The sequence below is a fragment of the Lasioglossum baleicum genome, unplaced genomic scaffold (assembly GCF_051020765.1).
Source record: "Lasioglossum baleicum unplaced genomic scaffold, iyLasBale1 scaffold0021, whole genome shotgun sequence".
Classification (NCBI taxonomy): Eukaryota; Metazoa; Arthropoda; class Insecta; order Hymenoptera; family Halictidae; genus Lasioglossum; species Lasioglossum baleicum.
This window is the reverse complement of record NW_027469081.1, coordinates 1184131-1207657: the sequence shown is the minus strand read 5'-3', so window position 1 is coordinate 1207657 and position 23527 is coordinate 1184131. Positions and strand designations below refer to the sequence as shown.

At 40.0% G+C, this 23527-nt stretch overlaps 1 protein-coding gene across 34 annotated transcripts in view; it reads left to right on the top strand.

The window, feature by feature from the left end:
* LOC143219184 (protein muscleblind) overlaps positions 1 to 23527 on the top strand; it is a 520585-nt gene that overhangs the window by 24263 nt on the left and 472795 nt on the right. For 31 of the 34 annotated variants that reach the window (XR_013011262.1, XR_013011265.1, XR_013011266.1 and 28 more), the window contains 2 exons: positions 3122 to 4939; positions 6974 to 7300. The exons of 2 other annotated variants lie outside the window; for them this stretch is intronic. Coding sequence is in view for 27 of the 32 variants with exons in the window: in XM_076445088.1 (XP_076301203.1) it covers positions 7115 to 7300 (186 nt within the window). In the remaining 5 variants the exon portion in view is untranslated. Of the gene's footprint in view, positions 1 to 3121; positions 4940 to 6968; positions 7301 to 23527 lie in introns of all 34 variants that reach the window. One more of the 34 variants, XM_076445086.1, reaches the window with a different exon arrangement.

Genomic DNA, 23527 nt, shown 5'->3' with positions numbered 1-23527 from the left:
TTCTAGTGCGTTGAACGCGCACATACGTCCCCATAACTCTTGTCGGGTAACATGAGAAACGAGTCGACCGCCTCGGGTCCGCTTTTCGTAAGCGGCTTACTTGCGCGACGGAAAATTGTACTACGCTGCACTCTTCCTCCTCCTCCTCCTCCTCCTCCCTCTACCTCAGCCCTCTTCAAGCTTTTCTTTTTCTTTGCCTTAACTGTCTCTGGCTCGTACATAAAAGTGCATACTTATTCATGGGGCGCGTGTACGTGCACCAGCTCGTCCTGGTATTTTTTCTCCTGGACTTTTCACGGCGGGACGTGCAGAAGGGAACGCAGTTTTTCACCGGTTAATGTACGATATCAGCTAGAATTATATGCTTCGCGAACTCGCGATAGGATTTCGTGAGCGATAAATACTCCGTCCCACGGATATTTCAGAAACGTGGCAGCTACGCTCGGTCTCAGATAACCGGGCGTATCTGCAGTTTTCGATACAGAATTTTTATCTTGCCAGCCATTCGGTAAAGAAATTCTCGGACGTTCTCGCTCGGACGTTTCATAATAATTACTAGACTGCGAATTTTATGCATTTGTGACAAGAATGGGTACGTACAATTTAAAACAGTAGAGGTGTTGAAGAGATTTAAGGCCACCATGTACTAGCTTCACCTTAAATTTTTATTTGACTCCTGTGTCTTGGAGTCGATGCAAAAATTTTTTATTTTGCATAGAGATCCGCAGTCTAATAATTACGCCACGGATCTTTATGCATTTATAGCAAGATTGAGTACATGAAATACGAAATTGTTGAAAAATTTTTTTAATGGAAGACGTCAATATGTGATTTCTCCTCTATTAAAGTCTTAAAACTAACCGTACCGAGTGCAAAATATGTCAGATGTGTATATTGTTTTATAAAAATTACAAGACTTAATTTATTTAGATCCTTCACAATTTTTATAATAATAGAGAAATTTTTTGAATAACTTCTAATGGAAGCATCTTTATAATTTCAATAATTAAAAAATAAACAATGTGAAAGTAGTTTTTGACCGGTCTACTGTTAGTGTTAAGGGAAGGAACAACATTCAATTTAGTTTCTATTGCTTGGAATCGATGCAGACAATTTTTATCTTGCATACAGATCCGCAGTCTCGTAATAATACATTTGCTAGATCGACGATATTACACAGGCTGATTCAGCGATGTGTGCCACCTAAATTACATGCAAACAATTTGTTATATGAACAAATTGTTGAGACGAAAGTTGTATGGTGTCGATACAATGTAATAATTACTTTCTTTTTCTTGTTGTTGAAGAAAGAACTGAGCCCAGAATAATTAAATGCGAGCAACGCTCGAATTGATGTCTATTGCAATTAATACAATTGCGTAATCAATCGATAACTGATACACTTTACAATGATTCTCGAGTTATATCATTAATGCTTTAATGATACGATTGTCCATATCTTTAGGTGTCGTTAGTATCTCGTGATTAACTTCGTTTTCGAGGTGTCCCCGAAGAAAGTAATCATATTTGTACAGTTTTCGTTGTGCGTGATTGGACGTTGTTATCAATAGATTAATGTGGACATTACCATGAAGAAAATGGGTTGAAACTAAGTAGTACACGCAGTATACATATATCTCGCTTCACCATGAAACTGTCACATGAGGTATGAACGTAGTCTGAAGTGAAATATATGAATGGTACTATCGAGTATTTTAGATTTAATCATTGGAGGGGAGAAAACAATTAAATGGAAAATAACAGAATGGATATTCTAATAATTTTGAACTGTGTATGAAGGTTTTAATTTTCATTAGCAGACGATTTACTTCTAAGTCGGGGGGTAATTAAATTCTTAAGCACTGTAGTTGTAAGATGAACAATTTTTGCCATGAGCGTTTCTGATTTTATGAAATATAAAATTAAATCGCGCCACCAAGTATTACGTTTTTACGACTCGATGTTTGAGGGGGGAGAGATGTTGAACTTTTATCGAGGTGTAAGTACAACGGTTGTTTTTATGATCCATTATAAATGGAAAAAATTAATGTATATATTCAACATGCCCAATTAGCAGAGTGTAGAGTGGTATATGAAGTTTCCTTGGATTTGTTTCCTTGTTAATGTACTACGGCAGCATTTTATCCCAATGAGAATGTATTCTCGTTGGCGAGGCAAATAAAATTGTCAGTCATTCTCATATTTTCATAATCTCGGGATTTGAAAAAACATTCTCCATAAAAGGTAAAAATAAGACCATTTTTCTTCTATGTCGGTTATCAAAGGACTATCGTTTACAGTTTACATTCTTCGTATTGCTTTAAATTGCATAGGGTTTTGTTATTATTTAGATACCTAATTCGACGAAATAAAAATATAAAAAGAAACTTGTCTTACCTTTTTAATAAAAAAGAAACTAAGCCCTCAGAGTTACGGACATTAAAGTGGAGGAAGAGCTCATTACTGCAGCACGAAAATCACTAGGAATGTCCCTAATACTACGGTTGCAACTACGATAAGCTTAAAACTCCACTCTCGTCATGTTAATTTACTATAATTCGAGAGATTCGAGCATTCGAGAAATGATTGAAACAATGTGCGTAACCGACGCGACGGAACACCATAGAAACCGAATTATTTAACACAGTCGACATATTCTTTGGAAATATAATGATTTTGTATAGAAAAAGCCAAGATGATACATAGCTCGTTTGATTTGAATAATAACTGGGACTGTACATGGTCGGTTGTGGATCATGCATTCTCCACACCACAACGGGACGCCTTAATTTACTCGATTAAGCGTGCTTGCATTGGTAGTCCTGCGCTTGTTTTCTACTATACCTTTGCCCGTTCGCGGCCTTTGCTTGATCATTCCCATTTACACTTCCAACCAGCCCTCGATCTGTCTTTCTCTATCTATCTTGAAGCTAAAACCTCTCATCGAGCCAACGCCCCACCTCCTAAGCCCACCAAAACGAACGAAGACCCCTTCCCCTTTCTCTCTTTCTCTTTGCCGTCCTCCCGCCCGCCCCGCCCCACCCCCCGCCCCGAAAACAAGAAGCATTTTAAGCCTTTGCATCCGCAGTAACGCGAGTTTTCGCTTTTGGTATGTTTCCAGAACAGCAGAATCCGGAGTTCGACCGCGGGAGGAACCAGGAGTGCGCCGAATAAATGACGTAAATCCGAGGAACGGAAACGCAACGTCACTCGCTAACTCGCAATCCCCCTTCCCCCCACCGAACCTCCCCCTTTCTCTATCATTCTCTTTTACCGTTCTCCACGTCTCCTCCCGTTCCCCTTTCGCCCAATCCGCAACGACCCGACCCGACCCGACTCGACCCCGAGAATTCACGACCCAAACATAGAACCGGACCTTTCTACCCCTCTCGCCTTTTTACCCGCTTTGTCGCCTACCGCCTTGCTTACTCTCTTTACCAGCCTCCTTCTTCGGCTCCTTCTTCAAGGGAACAACGGTCTATCCCTTCTTCTTCGTCTACTTCCATTCCCCGGCCCGTCGAAGGATAGCCTAGGCTCAGCTTTCCAACATTCGAGAACTCCTTTCTAGATCCGTTTTCTACCTCCACCGGAGAGTCTTTAGTCCTCTACTTCCTCGTCCAGTAGACACTACACACGAGAGTACACGCTTCAGAACCGGCTTCAAGGACACCACGACCGGCTTTTCGAAACACACGTACTACCTACAGACCATACGTATATACAGACGTGAACAGACACGCATACGTCACAGATCTCGCTGTCTCTCTGTAATAAAAACTCCGACGCAGCCAGCCAGCAACAGCCAGCTATATATTGATCAAAGAAAACAAATTTGCGCCTAGAGAGCACATAGAAACACAAACACACACACACACACACGTACGTACGTACACACACGCTCCTCTGGTGGTCGACGTTTAGCTTTGAAAGGCTTTCAAGCTTTGCCCAAAAAACTACTACGCTCTGGTTGCTACTACGCGCCTTCTAAAGCTCCTACGACGTGCATTGCGAGAAGATAACAGAGTGCTGCCTGGATAAAGGAAGATCGAGAGATCGGTAAAGGGAATCAGGAAGGATCCACGATCTTCTTGGTCAACGGAAGCCGCAAGCATCGCCTAAATAAAACAATAAAAGAGCAACGCAAAAGAAAAAATATATATATATATATATACATATATCGAAGCCCAGAGCCTAATCGCTGTCGATAGAAAACGCCTCTTTACCTCTTCGCTTTACTTTCTCGGTGAAATTTCCCCAGTTCTCCGAGGAGATACACACGTTCCTCTCTTCCGTCAATCGCAATCGCTGTAATCTTGCTGTTGAACGCCTTCGCTGCAACGCAACGGTGTGAACATCATCATCCACGTTCGAGATCGTAGCGCTGGAAGTAGAAGGGAAGAAAGAATCAGTGACGAATAAAGAAACGGAGAGCAGATACCAGCTATACTCTTGCTCTTTCTCGCTATCTTTGCTGTCTAGCTAACCGCTAACTCGGCAAGCGAAGCCGCACTGTCTCTCTTTGCAGCGACTAACCGATCCCGGTCGATAACGCAAACTGTGCGTACGATAAAGAGCGAGCAGCTGATAACAACGGTGATATCGCACGGTCTAAGAATAGTTTAGCATCACGAGGCAAGAAGTCTCCGACAATCCCGAGCCTTTTAACACGGTGTTCGATAATATACGCGACAACGAATAGTAGACAAGTTCAAGAAGAGTACGACGGGTCTGATCTACGCGAGTTTATTCACTCTCTAGTTATCTTTGTTCACTTCGTCGTTGTTGTACGGTTACGCGAGTTTTACGGTTCGTCGTCGTCTTCTTCGTCGTCGTCGTCGTCTACACGGAAGAAACAGTGATCTGGAAGACCAACAACTCGACAAGAGGCACGTTCATGGAACAATAAGATCGCACGCTACACGAAGACAACCTTCCAAAGGTACCAACATTTATCATTGTATCAATGCTCCCGGCACTTGCGGGATTTCGGGCCCACGCGACTTGGCTACTCGGTGTTCTTTCTTGCGCGGTTAGAGAATAGAATAGAATTCATATTATTTATTATCTTCAAACCCATATTGAATATAGTCTTTTGATTAGGTATGTTTATATTGTCTTTTTTATTTCTTTCCAAGTTTGCAATTGTTAATTTGAACTACTTACTTGAAGGACGACTTTATACTTACATCGCTTGTATGCCTAACGAATAGATTCTAAAACAGAGAATGATCAAAATTAATTTACGGATTGTTCAGATAATTCTTCAGGTTATCGTAATATTTTCCATATGTTTCGAGAAATGAATAATATGTTGATGTTCTCGGCGCAACGTTTCGATTCTAATTTGGATCCTTTTCAAGAAAGTAGAAAAACTGCGTCTGAAAAATATTTTCTAATGTAACAACCAGAAACTTTAGAATATCTGTGAAATCGGATTGTAATTATGTATCAAGATACTGTATTAAATGACTCACTTGCTTTATGAAAATTTTAAACACGGAATTGAAAATGTCTTAACACATGCTGTTCTCATGTCGAGATGTTTCGAGAAATGTTTTCGATGACTCCCAAGCGCATTAAACAGGGAAACTTTAGTTTATTTGCTTCTGTATCGTGTTTGAAAGTATGTTTCTAGTCCAAAGTGTATTTTTTCAGACTTGTAAGGAATAAGATGATACAGGGTTCATAATTGAATGTTCATTTCCGTCCATATTTGTGAATGAAAACTTTCAAGTTTCCCAAAATATTCATATATCCAAAAGATTGATAAATTGAAGTTACTATCCGTTGATTTTTTTTGAGGAGAAAACTTGTCAGAATTAGACGTTTGTTAAAAGGAAAATAATAATCTTTTTTTTTTTAAATTTGAGATACTCGGTAGAACTGTCCACCTGTAATTGTATTATTAAGAAAAAGATATTGCAGTAATTTCACGTATCACGCGCGAGTGAAAATTTTTAATTAATTGACCAATTACAATCACAGAAATCGCGAACAAATTCAAAGTTCGTATTTCACGTTATAACGTTATCGATATTATAAAACAAAAATGACACAAACAAAATTGCATGTGAAATAATAATTAATCCAGAAACACTTTAAGTAATTATTAAAAATCAATGTTCTTGATTCTGTAATGACTAGCTGGTTCGTTCATAAATTCTGTATCATTATACAAAGTACAGTGACTCTCATTAATATTCGAACGCTCTAAAAGAAATGATAACTTCTTCAATATTGGACTATACGATTTGAACTTTTTTGAGAAGTTGGGGCAACTAGTTTACTACATGACGCGAAGAGATATTCTTTTCAAAAATTGCAATTGGTTGGGATCGTAGAGAAAATACTTAAAGTTGCAGAGAATACAACTTTTAGTATTTTCTCCGCAATTCCGACAACTTGCAAATTTTTTTCAAAAATCTTTTCACGTTGCGTAGCAAACGAATTGTTCCAAGTTCTCAGAAAAGTTCAAATCGTATGGTCCAATATTTAAAAAGTTATCGTCGTTTCAAGGGGGTAGACAACGGTGGGGCGCCTTCTCATTTTTCGATGATGCAAAGATGGGGTTTTTCAGTAGTCAAAAGCGCTAGATACAAGCTCGATCTAGTCCGCGATCGCCCTCAATAGTCCTATTTTTACGTTTACGAGGCGTAATTTGCAAAGTACGCCTCGTAAACGTGAATAAAAACGTGGTAAAATAGGACTTTTGAGGGCGCTCGTGGTCTAGATTGACTTACCTAGCGCTTTCGTCTACTGAAAAACCCGATTTTTGCACTATCGAAAAATGAGAAGCGCATCCCACACCCTTACAACCCTGTCTGTGACTGTCCGAATATTAGCGGGAGTCACTGTATAAAGATCGGGGAAGGTTAGAGCAGGTTCTGATTCGACGAAACTCCCGCAAGTGCCGCGAAGTCGAGGGGGCCCGATCAGAATAAACGAAAACCAATTGTATCCTTGGCAAGATCAGCTGGTGCGAGCGATCGTGAACGAACAGGCAACACTACGCCGAGAACAGGCCAGTGAAGGAAGAGGATAAATTAAAGTCGTGTTCGAAAGCCTGCACCCCGTTAAGGAGGAGTCTCGTGGTCTTCCAGGACTGGAAGGAAGTATGGCAATGGTCAACATGAATAACCTACTGAACGGCAAGGACTCCCGATGGCTGCAGCTAGAGGTTTGCAGAGAGTTCCAGCGCAACAAGTGCACCAGGCCCGACACGGAGTGCAAGTTCGCTCATCCGCCAGCTAACGTCGAGGTGCAGAATGGACGGGTCACTGCTTGCTACGACAGTATCAAGGTAATTAGCCATTGTATAATCGAGTCTATTAGTCGTGGATAATGCGGCCACCATTCAATGTGTCCATTATCTTTCATCGATAAAGATGAAGTGTCGTATCAACAGACATTTATGATTTCGGTCTTGCACCTCTATTCAAGTCTGAGCCATCCCCTTATCGATCTTACTTGCTATCAAGATTCACTGGTACATTTTCAATTTTTTCCTATACCATTTTAAGTAGTCTTGTCGAGTCTTCGAAGCTCCAGAGCTCTTCTAAAGAGTTCTTCTATAGAAACTTAGTCTTTAAGACTGAGCTCTGGAGCTTCGAAGACTCGAGCTTTTATACAACACTAATTTTAAGTATGCTACTATAATCATTTATAATTGTCTTTAAGTGGGTTTTCCGTAATTGCGTCTCGGTATATCATTCGATATGTACGAGTTCGACAGTCTTCGTTCTTTTTAGAGAAATTACGTAAACAGTAGACAGATAGATATGGAAATCAGAAACGCTGTTTATTCTTTAGTCATTATCACGAATAGATTGCACGTGCCTAACGAGGAAATACATAAATTAAATATAACTACTGGCAGAGTATACATAAGTTCAACTGACTAGCTCTCTCTCTCTCTATTTACGGAAAAATACTAAAATTAATAACAGCCGCAAACCTTGAATAATCTGTTCCTTTACACTGTTCATGGCTAAAAAATTGTATCTATCGTGAGAAACTTATATATATCATATTATAGTAATTCAGAGAAAATATATAACAATCTAGTTTAGATTTCTCTAATTTAGGCCTAAAAAATAATTTGTATTATTTCATTTACAAATTTCGTGGTTTGAATTTACTTTTTCATATCTCGTTCGAACACTGAATAATGTGACTCCCACTAATATCATCAAAATCTGTCAAAGTTGCGACCAGCTACAACGTTTCAAGTTTATAAAAATTACAGTCTTTCACAATTTTCGGCTTCTAACTGCAATAAATGTAAGAATTCTTACACTTTTCAACCTATTTTGATGAAACTTTCGCAATACATATAATAGACACAGATCTACAACACGTATTTTGTATATCTTCAATATAGGCCCATATAAAAATATTGTAAAATGTAACTTTTAGTATTTTCTATACAATTCCGACCAATTGCAATTTTTGAAAAAATTTCTTTCCACAGCATGTAGTAAACTAATTGCTCTAGCTTCTCAAAGAAGTTCAAATCGTATAGTCCAATATTTAAAAAGTTATTATTTCTGTTGGAGCGTTCGAATATTAATGGAGTCACTGTACATATAATAAATCCACTCAATTTAATCAGTTTATAGAAGCGAGGAGATTGAATTTATTTAGCCTTTGTACAGTTTTCATTATAACATGTGCTTAAATGAGGAAGTCAATTCTTTCTTTCTTCTTTCTCAATTCTCATATAATTCTAATACTTGTAAACTAGAAAACTGGTCCATTTGTTTTAAGGTGAAATAGAGCCGATTTTTTTTATTCAAATAATGAACTTTAACGAATAAGATATTTTTCCTTTTGTTCTATGATCTTTTGCCAAAAATAATAAAGAAGAAAATATTTTATCGATTAAAGTTCATCGCTTGAATAAAAAAATTCACCTTAAAATACGGAAATTACTTTCTTGCCAACCCAATAGTTTTTAAGGTCGCAGAATACGGGTCTCAATGAAATTTTCGAACGTACCAAGAGATTGATTAAAAAGTTACAGATGCTGTTCGATTTTGCGTAACGAATAAGGGACATCGGTCCGTCTTTAATAAAACTGTCACCGTATAAATTTCCTCGAGTGACGAAGAGCAAACAGACGCGAGTACACGTGGGAAGGGAGTGCGATTAAACGAAAGGAACGAAAAAAGATACGAGCTGGGCGCGGCTCGATCGAATGTCCCGTCCCTCCTTCGGAGATATTGAATTCGAGGATCGAGTTTGTAGTTATTAATAGCGACAATTACTCAACGGGGGAATATGAAAAACGGGCAGCCGAGTTTGACGAATTAGAACTGAAAGTAGCACCATTAAGGCAAAAATTGGAAAAACTTTCGTTAATAACCGGGCTGTTTGTAGATAGTTTATTGTCCGGTGACGTGAAGCGATTAGATAAAGAGGAGAAAGATGTTACGAGCAGGGCGCGGCTGTTTCATTTGATGTGAAGTCAATGTTTCCCCCGCCACGTATTTTCTGATAGGGCTTCACCTTGAACTTTCAGAGCTTTCCTTTATTGTATGTTCACGTGTACGCGGTGAATCGTCTTTTAGATTGGAAAATAAAAAACAAAAACTAATTCGAATTATTATATTTTAGACGAGTCTATAACCAAAAATTGTATTTACGGAAGACTTGCTGTTCAAATTAATGTTCCACATCTCGTACACAAGTTCTGCCAATTATCTTCTTAATACTATACTCGCCTTGATTTTTTACCGACAATCAGAATTGTACCATATCGATAGTGTATAGAAAATGTTCAAACGAACGCTCAATCAGATAAATCTTCGGTTCATTCGCTCTAGATTAGATCGTTCCCTGACGATTGTGTCGTTTCGTTAATTTTCTCTTAACCGTATCGTAACATAAAGAGGGTGTTCATTTTTTTAGGCATTTAGTTCAATCTAACAAGAAAATGTTTCGAATGAAAGTACTTTAATGGGAATAAAGCGCAATAATAAAAATTCCGAGAAAATGTTTTATTTAATATCATAAAAAACAGGTCAGTTGACTTTTTTAAAATAACACTATGTAATTTTAATTTTATATTGTTATAGCTGTTGAAAAAACGAATTCAGCGACCTACTATACAATGGCTTTTGGATGACCATGAGCTCTCAAGTACAGAATATCTTTTATTCGAAATATCTTCTTGTCAGATTGGCCTAAATGGCTCGATAATCGGTGCGATCGTTAGGATGGACGCCCAGTATACATATTAGGGATGTAGAAAGCGATAAGTAGACTTCAAAATTTTTGAAAAACGCTAGAAAATGAAATCCCACAAAATCTAGTACGATTTTTATTTATTCCAGATCTGCGAAGATCACTACCTGTGGAAATAAGATTTTATATGATTCCAGTTTCTCCCTAAAGATTTGCCTACAAAAAGCGAAAATTGCGTAAACATCCGCAGACTAACAAATAAAACAAGAAAGAATAAAATAGACGCAAATTTGTGCTATTTGTAACAATGAGAGTTGACTTACAGTGTATAGCTTATTGATTACTCGAGTATCCATCGAGTTCTCAACCAACCATTTACGTAAATGGGATTTAATTTGATTGCCCATCTCTTGTCCATTTCCTAGCGAGGACTCAGGTCCGTCATCGAGCGCTTTGACCGAAAGTTCTCAAGTGGCTAATCTGTTGATCTAAATTTAAGTCCATAGAAACACAGTAAATGCAGAAAGTTTGTAATTCACTTATCTCCGTGTCCTCCGTGTCCATCGACACAGCCAGCTGCAAGCTGTCAACCAGTGGGACTGCCACAAAATCGTAGAGACTGTTTACAGTCTTCGTCGGTTACGCTCACGGTAACTACGTACAAGAAGGTGAATTTTATTGCAACAGCTATTATGCAACAGAGTAAAAAGGCTCCATTTTATTTCGAAATAAGGCTTATCCGAGTCCTGAGCAGGACAATTCTTCATCGAACCGGTAGTCGATTTGATCCGCGAAATAAAATTCGTTTCGCTGATTAAACGACTAGATTATTCTCGCTGTCGGTCGTCACGACGATAGAGAGCTGCGTACTGCGTGCGACGACGACGTACGTCAACGTCGACAATGATGTATACGACGGTACGCGATTCGAGCCACGTAGCCGAGTCCGTCGTTTAATTCTGGAAGCTATTAATGTTCGTTGGGACCTGGTTGAAAGGCCGCGTTGTCCGTCGATCCTCGGCCATCTCTTTGCCTCGTTTGCTCCTCACGCGTTCTTACTCAATAGCGCCACTCGTTACGTTTAATCGCTGAACGACTGAACAGAAATCGTCCATAGAAACGTAGCCTCAGTCTGCATTCACGATTTCTCGACGTGCACTCGTTTGTACCCGATCAGGATACATACTTGGTCAGACTTCTACTAGTAGCTAGTCTAAATACGATATCGATCAGCTTGATAGCGATGTTTTATTAACAGTTTGCCTACCGGTCGTTGCCAGGTCTACTACATCCTCCCTGTCGGCTTATTGTTAGTGGAATGAAAACATGTCGTTAACACTGGCCTTATCGAGTTGTCGTGCGTGAATGTACCAGCACCGGTTTCGAAAAATACAAATGTTTATTCACATTCTGGTCAATACGCGATGGCATTGAAAATCGAAAAAAATTGCATTGATAATCATTTCCAATGAAAGCATCTTTGTAATTTCAATAATTATGCAACAAAAAATGTGAAACTGGTCGTTTAATCGGTCGTGGCACGGTTACTGTTAGAATTAACATCTGTGGATCACGTAACCTTTGTTGAGATGAATAATGATGGGCAGTTTTTGCGATCTTCCAGTGGAGTACACTTTCGTAGAACGTTTTGAAATGCGAAAACTCTTGTTGCGAATTAACCCTTTGGACTCGAAGCAATTTTAATTAAAAGATCAAGACATTTCTTTCAACCCAGATCATTTTTGTTCTGTGTAATCTTTTTTATATTGTGCACGTCGAATTGGACCTGATTTCTCATACAACAGTTGAGCTTTTTACAATTTATAGGATACAGACGAATTTAACGATATTAAAACTGTCTTGATTTGAGTCACCGTTCGAGTGCAAAGGGTAACATTTTTTTAGGGGATTTTTAGCAACACCTTGACTTTTTATTTAAACGTACAAAATGGCGATATTATCGTACAATATTGTCAGCATCATCAAATACTACCGGAACTATTTAGAAGGCAAAAAATTTCTATGTGAAATTAATTAAGAATAAATACTTTTCAATGTAGCGTACGATTTGTTTTAATATCTTCATGTATCTAATTTTATGGATATTTGAACTTAATTATTCTGAGGTAAAAAACAAGATTTCTTTGGATTGTTATATTTATTTCTGTAATATTTATTCTTGATCCAGTTCACATAAAAATTGTTTGCTTCGTGTGTCCCAGTAACTTTTTGCTGAGAAGGACCCGTCAAACATGATGATGGACAATATTTGTATAACGTCGCTATTTCGTAGTTTCAACCCTGATCGACTCGCAATCACCGCCATTATTCAAAATATTGTTTAAATTATTAAATATGTTGGGTTCTAATCAGTTGCTAATTATTTAAATATTGTAGGTGGTATTATATCTCTAATCATTATAAAATTACATAGAATAGAATTATTCTGGGTTGGAAGTGCTGTTTAATTTTCGAGATAAGATAGCTCCGAGTGTAAAGGGTTAAATACCACAAAAATACGAAAGTAAAGTCAAGGTGCTGCTAAAAATTCCTTGAAAAGCTATTTTCCTTTTATTCAACAATTACCCACTGATAAAAACGTTTAATTTTACCAATAATCTTAGATTAGGAGCCGAGAAAATCTCAGATTCCATTTCCAACACCCTGTATAATGCTTATAGAGAGCTCCTCTTGAACTAGTAGTTCATATACAGCAAAAATTAAGTAAACTCGCGTGATAGCCTAATATCTCGGGACTCGAGCGCATGTAATTCGCACGATTACTCAAGAAGGATAATATACATAGAACCAAGAGGATCGTTACTTCGGTCTCTTAGCTATTCCCTGCTCGATAGCGAAGAAAGAATGGCTCCGATTTTGGGCTACGAGTTTCTTCCGCAGAGCAGATTAATCTAGCTTTCGCCCGGACGATACTTGAACGTTAAACGAGGACAATAGACATAGGAAACGGCAATAGTCGGTTCCCCTTTTATTCCCGAGCCGAAAAATGAGCCTTTATTTCATCGGTGGAGCGTAAGGAGAGCCGCACTTCTGCCACCGAAACGAGCCAGACTCTCTGTAGACTATACATACAGAGAAATCGACGAGATGGTTCGCCTTGCCTTGCAGTGCGGTATTACGCGATGTGGCGTGGTATGACGTGGTATGGCGTGGCGCAGAACGGAGTGGCGCGGTCGGACAAAGCCCGGTGTATATAATGCGATGGTTTATTGCTAATATTTCTTCGGGGTAATATTGGTTCGCGCCACTCTACGTACAAGTTTCGCTTATACACTCATCGAGAGCCCCGGGGAATCGTTCGCGAAACTTCCGCATCCGTTATCGTTCGCGCACTGCCTATTTACACAGCCATTTAGCACGGACCAAAGCGAGCCGGTGTTTGCAAAACTAAATTGCCGAAACTTTTACGAGGCTATCGTGACTCCGATTTCTCGGCGAAAATCTCCTGTGTTTTAGACGCTCCCGAGGGTCCAACTAGTCCCAAACGTGATTCTCTCAAAAAATTATACGGAACTCCACTATTTCAAACAAATATAGGATTTACGCATTTACCAGAAAAAAGTCGTGAATACAAATTCAAACGGGTTAACAAAATAATGTAACTTCACCGATGTCCTATGTCAACGAATTAGCGATCGGAACTTTAAACGGCAATATCTCGGAAGCGAAAGTATGTGATATACAGCGCACAGTGGGACCGAAAGGTCCCATGGACGAAAATCAAAGAACTTTCGATAGAAATTAGGTAGAGCGATGAAATTTTTTAGAAATTAAAGCTGAAACTTGGCAGAATATGTGAAAATAGGGAGATTATGGTACGAACGTTTTATAACCTTGAGTAAATTCGTTAAACTTTCACAATTTCAAGAAAATCGCGGTTTTTTCAATACCACGTGCGGAAAATTTTTTTTTTAAACATGCTACACATCATTTCCTGTAGATTTGTTCACGTTGATTTCAAATCTGGTCCCAAAATTTGTCTACGACCTCAGGATTTTGCAAGAAATCGATTTTTGTGAACAGAACTAATGTAATCGTTTTTTCGTTGAAATGATTTGATAACCCACTAGTTTGAAGGTATATTGTATCGTCATATATAAAACACAATAAAATTAAACATAATGAAGCATTTGAACGTTTATTTGACATATATCACATAAGTATTTAATCTTTTTAACATACTTTTCATCAACGAATTCTTTAACTTCTGGTGGTATTGAAAAAACCGCAATTTTCTTGAAAAATTGTGAAAGTTCAACGAATTTTCTCATGGTTATAAAACGTTCGTACCATAATCTCCCTATTTTTCACATATTCTGCCAAGTTTCAGCTTTAATTTCTAAAAAATTTCATCGCTCTACCTAATTTCTATCGAAAGTTCTTTGATTCTGTCTCCGATTTGGACGAAAGGTCCCACTGTGCGGCGTTCTTCCTTACAACCACAGAATTATGTTTGTCGCAATAATCATACTGTCTTCACCAACCACAAGATCTCTGCAATTATAAATCTAGAAGTTAGAAAGTAATATTTATTTCGATCAGAGAGAGAGAGAGAGAGAGCCACGATATAATCTCACCTCGTAATAATTTAGCTATTTCGCTTTTATCAAATAACTACATTTAATGCCGGGCGTGTAAGGTTGGGTGTGAAAGAATACTCGTAATCTTAATTTCCACGTGACAGAACTCACTGTACATACATGTTGCAGTTACTCGGAGGAGTTGAAAATATGTGTTGAATGTAGCGCTTCCGCCAGAGGTCTCGTAAGATTACGCGTGAGGATGTGTCTAAAGTTGCTACCGGCTGTATGACATTTGCCTTTCCCATGAGAATTTCAACTTTTGCCGAACTACGTACGTTGTTTTGTCAAATCTGTTTCGGGTTTGCGACAGTCACGGATGTTCTATGCTTGATATGCTTTGTTAGTGTCAGATGATTGTTGAAGTTCGTGCCCGATTTGAAAATAAAATTCAATGGTTCAGTTTTAAAGAGAATACAGCTTTATTAATCAATGTACTGCGGATCTTTATGCCTTTACAGTTTATGAAAATTTAAAAAAAAATGATGGAGCATCAAATTCGACAGAGTTTAGTATGATTTTTACTTATTTCGGACCTACAAATATTACCAATGAAAATAGGATTTTATTTCGGACCACTTTCTTACAATTTGTCTACAAAAATTAAAAATTGCATAAACATCCTCAGTCTATTAATCAGTTATATAGAATTATCATTATTTATTTAATGCTTTAAACCAAGTATGGTTTATGATTAGTTATATAGTCGCAATTGTTTTCTACAATTAGAAAAGAATTGTGACTATATCATTCTTTTTTTTTTACAGTGAAGAGTCTGTTAAGGGTGTCGTCTCATGTAACACACGAGGCAATAACGGACATAAAAAGGCGGGAATCTAGAGAAGTTTTTAAGGAAAACTCTACGTAGTATTTTTTAAACACATTCTGAAAAGTAGAAAACACTTTTTCAATAGATATCGGCACATTTTTCTACATTATGGTGTTGATAAAATGCGCTGAAATGTTCAGTCCGTTAAATATTCATAATAGATTTTGATTATTATACAGGCTGGGTTAAAAAGCAGCATCGTTTCAGTGCTCTTTTTAATCGTCGAAAAGCAACGTAGGGTCGCATGGCATGGCATGGCCATCTCCGTTTCCCAGCTGGCCATCTCTTCAGATCCCCCAACTGTAGTGTCTTCTGCCGTTTAATATAAGTAATTAGAACGAACCAGGGAAGATTCGTAACAGTCCTAAATGGTTATAAAGCGGCCCCCTCGCTCATACACGCAGAAAGAACGCTACGATCTGCCAGTCCTTGGAAAATTCGTCCACGTTCGATTTCAATTAGACCAATTGGATGGGGACAGGATATTAAAGTAGACGGTCGGCTTAATCGTCGTAGCTTCGTACCATTCTCCGTTTTGGATATACATATACAATATCGAATGGTTTGTGCTCAAGAAGGAGAGTGGTGGCCAGGTTAGAAAGAGCTTGCCGGGTTGTTCCACGAATGTTCTTCCCTCGCCGTGAAATGCGCCACTCGGCGAGAACCCTTCCTTCAAGTCAGACCAGTGCGTCCGGAGGACGGTAGCTCTTACTCACCTCACCGTTATCGATTCCAATTACCTTAAAACTTTCAATTAATTTAACTGTCAAGCGTTTTACGCTTGCCGGAGAACGACATCGGGTGCCAGCCATTTCTCGGTGGCAGATGTCGTGGGATCCCCGTCGAAAAATCCCGCCACGCCGAGCAGACCTGAATCGAGCCGAGCAATGCCATGCCGTGCCGTGCCGTGCCATGCCATGCCACGCTGCTACGGTGTGACTGTTTTATCGGTCCGTCACGTCCCGGCGACGATTCGACTTTCTTTCTTCCTTCCTTCTTCGCTCGTTACTCGTTACCGTTTCCAGTGACCCATCGGGTGACACACGAACACCCACGCCGATCGACGCGCTCCTCTTTTCCCCCCTTTCTTTCTTTAACACCAATTCGCATGCGTCCGCGTGCGATAATGTTGCGTTCCCACGATGATAACTGCGGCCGAGCTGCTCATTTCTGCACCTTCGCGTCCGCATTCATTCGCAATTCTAATGAACAACAGGTACACGAAACAAACTGTGTACAGGGTATTTTTTCTAGTAAGATTCTAGTTATTTGCTAGTTACAATCCGAGGGTTATACTACCGCCTTAATAAATTATTTCATACGGCACTCGCGTAGAATTTAATTTGGCAAAACAGTGTCTACATTGGAAACATTCTCTTTATTTCTGCTTCTAAATCGAATGAATTACTGTTATTTTATTCTCAATCTATTGAACATATTAAGGAAGAAAATAAATTTCTATTTCACTCCAGTTCATACAAATCAGGTGAAAATTTTTCATTCTGCATAAAGGTCCGCTGTTTGTTCATAATGAATCGATTAAAATTTGTTCGGTTGGAAAAGGCTAGGGTATAGATTGCCTTACACGTGTATAAAGACTCGTTACTCGAGACACGCAGTTTCTGTAACAGAATATTCAGATATCACGGTATATTTAAGCTGCTCTCGAGAATATAAGAAATTACAACTGTGGATCGACGATTACACGGAAATGGCGGAAAATGTTTGACGCGGATTCCGCGGGGCTAGGAAGAAATGCGCCGACTGTTCCATCGGATCGGTCACAGTAACTTTAGATTCTCGCGGGATTCACCGGGCAACGACAGTGTCGTATTTCCGTGACGGGATCAGAAAATCGTGTTGGTGCACTCGTCCAGAGGGGTGGGAGGTGTGACGCGGTGCGGCGCGACGCGACGCGTTTCATGGCACCGGACACGAAAAACATAGTTAACAGCTGCTACTGTCGCAGCCACTGCTACTGCTATCGGCGTCATCGTCATCCATGGTGTCTCTCTTCTCTTTCTACTCCCCTCCTACACCTGTCGCGTTCGTTAACGCGAGACTAAAATACGAAACGACGTATTCGCGTGCGAAAGCGTCCCGCGGAACAAAACGTTCCGTTCGGTGTAACAGCATCTCCGCGACATATCCCGGTTTTCGTAAACTTTAATAGTATCAACATTCAGCGTACCACTTAGACATCTCTTCTACCGGCATGATTTCGTTACATACAAAAGTTTCTGCTATCAACTCGTTGTTAATCTCAACCTGCGAACTTACAGCGCCAAGCTTTAAGTACGACGCGCAAAATTAAACGCGAACGCACATTCTTACACTGTTCGACAGCTTTCGGTAAACGGGTTTAATTAATCCTTATGGGCTGCGTACGAACCTGTAAATGTTTCACTAATTGAAACGAGAAACGATTGCAAATTTTCGACTTTGAAGACGTTTCGCGTTTCTACACAATATTATGAGAAATATTCAGAAAACAATTTTGAAAGAGTAAAATTGTATCGAGAGCTTAATCTTTGCGTGGGCAACGAAAATGTACAAATAATTTGGGAACTTTAGTCGTCTTTGGTAAGTTCGATTGCGTACGTTTTCATTTTAAACGCTATTAAAATATAAACTTGGAATAATAATATTTTTCGGCGCAACGGCTCGATCAAATTCTACATTACGTATATAGCTATGTTGTAGGGAATTTTAAACGTTTCGCGATTCGGATGTGAATCAGTTAATGTTTCTAACACCACGTTTTTGCTATAGAATTGTATTCTATTGGAGGAAAAGAAAGGTGGTGTGTTTCGTCCTAGATCGACCCGTTGCGCCGAAAAATATTATTCCAAGTTTATTCAAACAATTTACGATCGATAAGAGTCCCTCCGCTATTAAAGAATGTAGCGCGCCTAAAAATATTTTTAGAAAACTACAGAAATTGATAAGGCAATTATAGTAAATCAACGTGAAGCAAAGGATTTCCTTTCTCCTATAGAACTCGAAACGAAACCTAAATCACAGCGGAACTCGACTTGATTCCACTACCTACTGCCACGTGTTTCATTGATCTTCTTCTTCTTCTTCTTCTGCCACGGAGGGTTAAAGGTTTTCGGTCTCGTCTTTCGTCAGGGTTCAAAGGCCGTCGCATGGTCCAAGTCGCTGACCTTCCTTCTGTAAGGCACGCGAACCTCGGCGTGCCACGAGTGCGTTCGTTTTACTCGTTGGCGCTGTCAGAGAGGATAGTCCGCGAAGCATTCGGTCCGATTTATATTTATCGTGATTCCCCGGCCGGGAAGCTTCTCCGTTTGAACGTAGGCGACGCGATCGGGCAACGGAAAATGCGAGTGAACGCGACAAAATGTATTTTCAAGGATGGCTAGAATTGTGGTAAAGATGATGGATTCGAATGATGCATGTTAAGAAGGGAGCGCAAGGTAGCACAAGGTAACCGGGCCGGGGGGTTGGTCCGATTAGTCATGCATTGTTAGTTTCGGAATCGATTCAAGGCCGGCGACATACGGCACACAGACAGACGAGATCGTCTACCGAGCGACCAGAGAGACAGACAAGCAAGTATGCTAGCAGACTGGTACGTTCTCGTGTATTACTTCTAGCCCACAAACTACGCCTCTTCTCCTTCTCGATATTACCTCTCTGATATCTGTGAGAGCTCGCTGGAATATCTTACGTAGAACCGTCTAAACGTTTGCCATTCCAGCCGAGTGGAAATTCATTTAATTGCCTCGAAAGATCAAGAGCTCTTCTCCCCCTCCCCCCTCCATTTTCCTCTTTGACGTATCTCTTACCTGCTCTCTTCCGTCTTTGCCGTTCCTTCCTGTTTTTTCCCTACCCTCGACTCGTCCCTCGAGAGGCGCAGTTTTCTCATACATACATGCACGCGGATCACTGTACATTATCGAGTGGATATATGCTTCTGCCATTGCCGCACCCCTTTTTCACCGTCCTGCTGAATCTTTGGTAAGGAACTGGTGCGCTATGGATAAGACATTTTTATCCGCATGGCAGTGATACAGATTAAATGTCGTTCGGAAAGTAATTTCGTTTCTCGCGTAAAGGTGACGTTGCTTCCATTTGCTATTAACAGACTGCAGATTTTTATACATTAGAGTGATTAGAGGCTTTGGTTCTGCGGGATATAAAACGGTAAAAGATTAGAAAAATCTCAGAAGACTGTAATGTTGTTTTTAATACGGAACGAAGTCGTTAAGGGATGAAATCGATTTTCATTTTATTCCTGCTTCCCACAATAAATGCAGAACATTTTTATGCATTTATGAAGAAGTGAACTTGATGCTTTCGCTTTTCTCAATACTGTTTATGCAGTGCCATTTCAAATGAAGTCGTGAAAAGTCATCTAGCTCGATTGTTTGCACACAGAAAACAGAAATTGCACGAGCATGGTAAATGGTAAAAAAATTGGCTTTCATTTTCCCGTAACTTTTAATTACATACTCGCATGTAGTATTTACAATCGAGAAACTTGAAATTTGGTGTTTGAAGCATAAACAAAGGTGTAGACCACACTAAGCAAATATTTATTTCATATTGAAGTAGTTATTTCATTGAATAAAAATTGATTTATGTTGTAATCGTAGGTTAAAAATTAATGGCTTGTTTTGGAAGGTCGAGTTCGCTTTTTTTCTCCACGGACTTATCATCATCTCTTATCATTAATCTCTTGCATCGACGTTCTAGAAAAGTCGTGCGATTAATTTAGGAACATCTGAAATTACTGAACACGTTGCACAGTGCTCTTATCCGGGCCTTGCAGCGCAGAATACCGCTTAAGGCATGTACTAACGGAGAAACAGTTTGCGAACAGTGCTCGCAAACAGTGCACAGAGTCCTGTGGACACTGAATATCTCGTCTAAACAAATACGGAGGAATACTTTTTCGAGGAAGAAATTGTTCTTTTCGTGTTCGCTGTTGGCTACACAGAGCGAAACTTTTCATTCGAGAGACCATGTTCTCTTAGCAACATGCACATTGCTGTGCATGCTAACATTACAAGAATAACTTAGACTCTAGGGTTGACGATAAGGTGGAACATTTCTGAATTCAACGCTAAAGATGCAAACAGTGAGACTTAAGGAATTTATGGATATAAAGTAAAGGGAAAGAGAGTATTTTGTATAGGGTGGAAAGTATCCCTTATTGCAACGTTTGTGAATTAGAACATTTCTATTATTATCGTAGACCGGGCATTGCCATAACACATGATTAGCATCATGTACCAGAAAACCGCATAGACAGCTTGTGTCAGCAAGTTTAACATTAAAAAAAGGGAGACCTTCAGCTGATAGTGTCCAGATCGAAGTCTTGTAACTGGACTGCGGATCTTTACGCAAACTAAAAAATGTTCGTATTGATCGCAAGACACAGGAGCTAGATAAAAATTGTATTCTTCTTTTAATTAACTTATTAAGATGAAACTAATACCTTGATGTTCTTAAATGTTTCTAACATGGCCAGTTTTGTCATAAATGCATAAAATCCGCAGTCCACTTATGACCCAACAAACATCACTCAATAAGTCCCCGGTCTGACACATATATGGCAACATTGTAGTACTAACCTTCAAACAGTACACGTCAAAATTTCATGGCATTCTGACCGTTCGTTTAGAGGTTACAGTCGTTTTAGTGACCCCAGTTTTGTAATTTTCAAGACAATGGATAGAAAGGAATTTCGTGTGTTGATTAAACACTGCTTTTTGATGGGGAAAAATACTGTTGAAGCCAAACAGTGGCTTGATAAGGATTATCGGGACTCTGCACCAGGGAAATCAAGTGTTATTGACTGATATGCTGAATTTAAACGCGGTCGTACAAGCACCGATGATGCTGAACGCACTGGTCGCCCAAAATCGGCAGTTGTTCCGGAAAACATAAAAAAATGTCCACAAAATGGTTTTAAAAGACCGTAAAATGAAGTTGCGTGAGATAGCTGACACCTTGAAGATATCAGAGGGCAGTGTCTTTACAATTTTACATGAAAATTTGGGCATGCGCAAGTTGCTTTCGAAGTGAGTGCCGCGTTTGCTCACACCGGACCAGAAACAACAACGCGTCGACTATTCAGAGCGCGATGAAAACAATGGTTAAATTGGACGAATTACGCTTTGAATTGCTTCCCCACCCATCGTACTCTCCAGATTTGGCCCCCAGCGACTACCGGCTTTTCGCAGACATGAAAAAGATGCTCGAGGGAAAGAAATTTGGCTCAAATGAAGAAGTGATTGCCGAAACTGAGGCTTATTTTGAGAGCAAAGACAAATCGTTTTACATAAAGGGCATCGAAAAGTTAGAGGAGCGTTGGAATGAATGCATCACTCTTGAAGGAGAGTATGCTGATGAATAAAGTGGAATTTCTAAAAAAAAAATTGTTTTTCTTAGTCAGACTGGAGACTTTAAGAGTGATCTGTTAAATTCTCTAGGAAGCATAAGAGTGAGAAAACTTTGCATCTTCGAGAATATCATTGACTGTTAGCGAAGAGACCATGTTATGTACTATGATAATGATAATATAGTGGCGATAAACGGGCAATAACCGATCCAAAGCAGCCGGCAATTCACCGGTTGATTCGAACGTCGTAGTCATGAAAATATACTTTTACGCGAAAGGATAAACAGTGGAGGAAAAGAGAGTCGACAGACTTTTATTATTCCAACGATACGGTAACACGCATCGCCTTGACCCCCCAGCTAGGCTAGAACTTGGGACTAAACGATGTGTCGCGTCGGAGACGGTGTGCAGGTGCTGGAATATAAATCTAAAAAGAACGCATTAATTTTTCATAATTTGTCGGAAAGCAAATTACGTTCCGCGAAACCGGACCACCTAATGATTAACTAGCGTGCCACTTCCACTTGGATCGACCCTCGCTCGTATTAATATTATTTCCACGTTTCGCAGAAACGCACTGCTGAAAGGGCTGTTGTGTCACTGTTTCTGAACAGTGTTCGCGCGGGTGCACTTGTGTCTCTCTCTGTAGCGGAGGGGGATAGAAGCGGGGGGCGTGCAGGCTGACCCTAAAAATCGTACAGGTGTGGTGGTACCTAGGTTACCGTCTATCGCTTTCACGTAATTTACGGCTGAACGGCATTAGCCGCAATGCCTGTCCCTGCAATAGAACGGTCGGAACGGCTGCCGCCAAGGGAGGCGAACGGCCGAAGGAATAGTGGAGGGAGAAGGGATGGGATACACAGCAGAGGGGGTGGTGGTGGAAGGGCCAGCTATCCGTGCAGGGAGCTGCACAAGCGTGTATTTCCGTGCGTGTCGGGGGATGCAACTGTCCAGGGGCGAGAGGGTGATGAGGGACAGGGGCGATGGGAGGCGCGCGGATGGCATTCTGTGGTCAGTCCAGTATGTGCCTATATGCTGTCATGTGTTATCGATTCCTGGCCCGGAGCCCTGCTTCGTCCATGCCTACGCTCATGCCAGACGGTATAGTTGCCTGTCTCGAGCTATGCCAGATAAACCCTTCTCCCGAGTCCGTATCGTCTTCCCTCATACTTTGCGATCTCTGCACCCCCTTTGTGTTTGCCGGTCGATGCGTGCGAATTGATCGATGCCTCCTGACTCCGTTTGCTGGACCACTTTTGCTTTATTGATTCCGTGATCGCTATCTCGCCCAGTGCTTCTTCCGTACGTGGAAATTTTCCGATTAATCAATCGATTCCCTCGCTGAAACGTTTCGGACCATAATACACGCACTATATTCACCTAGCTGCATGTCATTAATCGCGAGAATTCGGTGTTATCGTTCATATGCTAACAGGTCTTCTCGCTATGGGGCTTCCGTCTGTGGAATTATAGTATTTTTGACTTTGTAGTCAGATGGACTGGGGTAAGTCCTTTTGCAAAGGAGGACGATAAACTGATGTA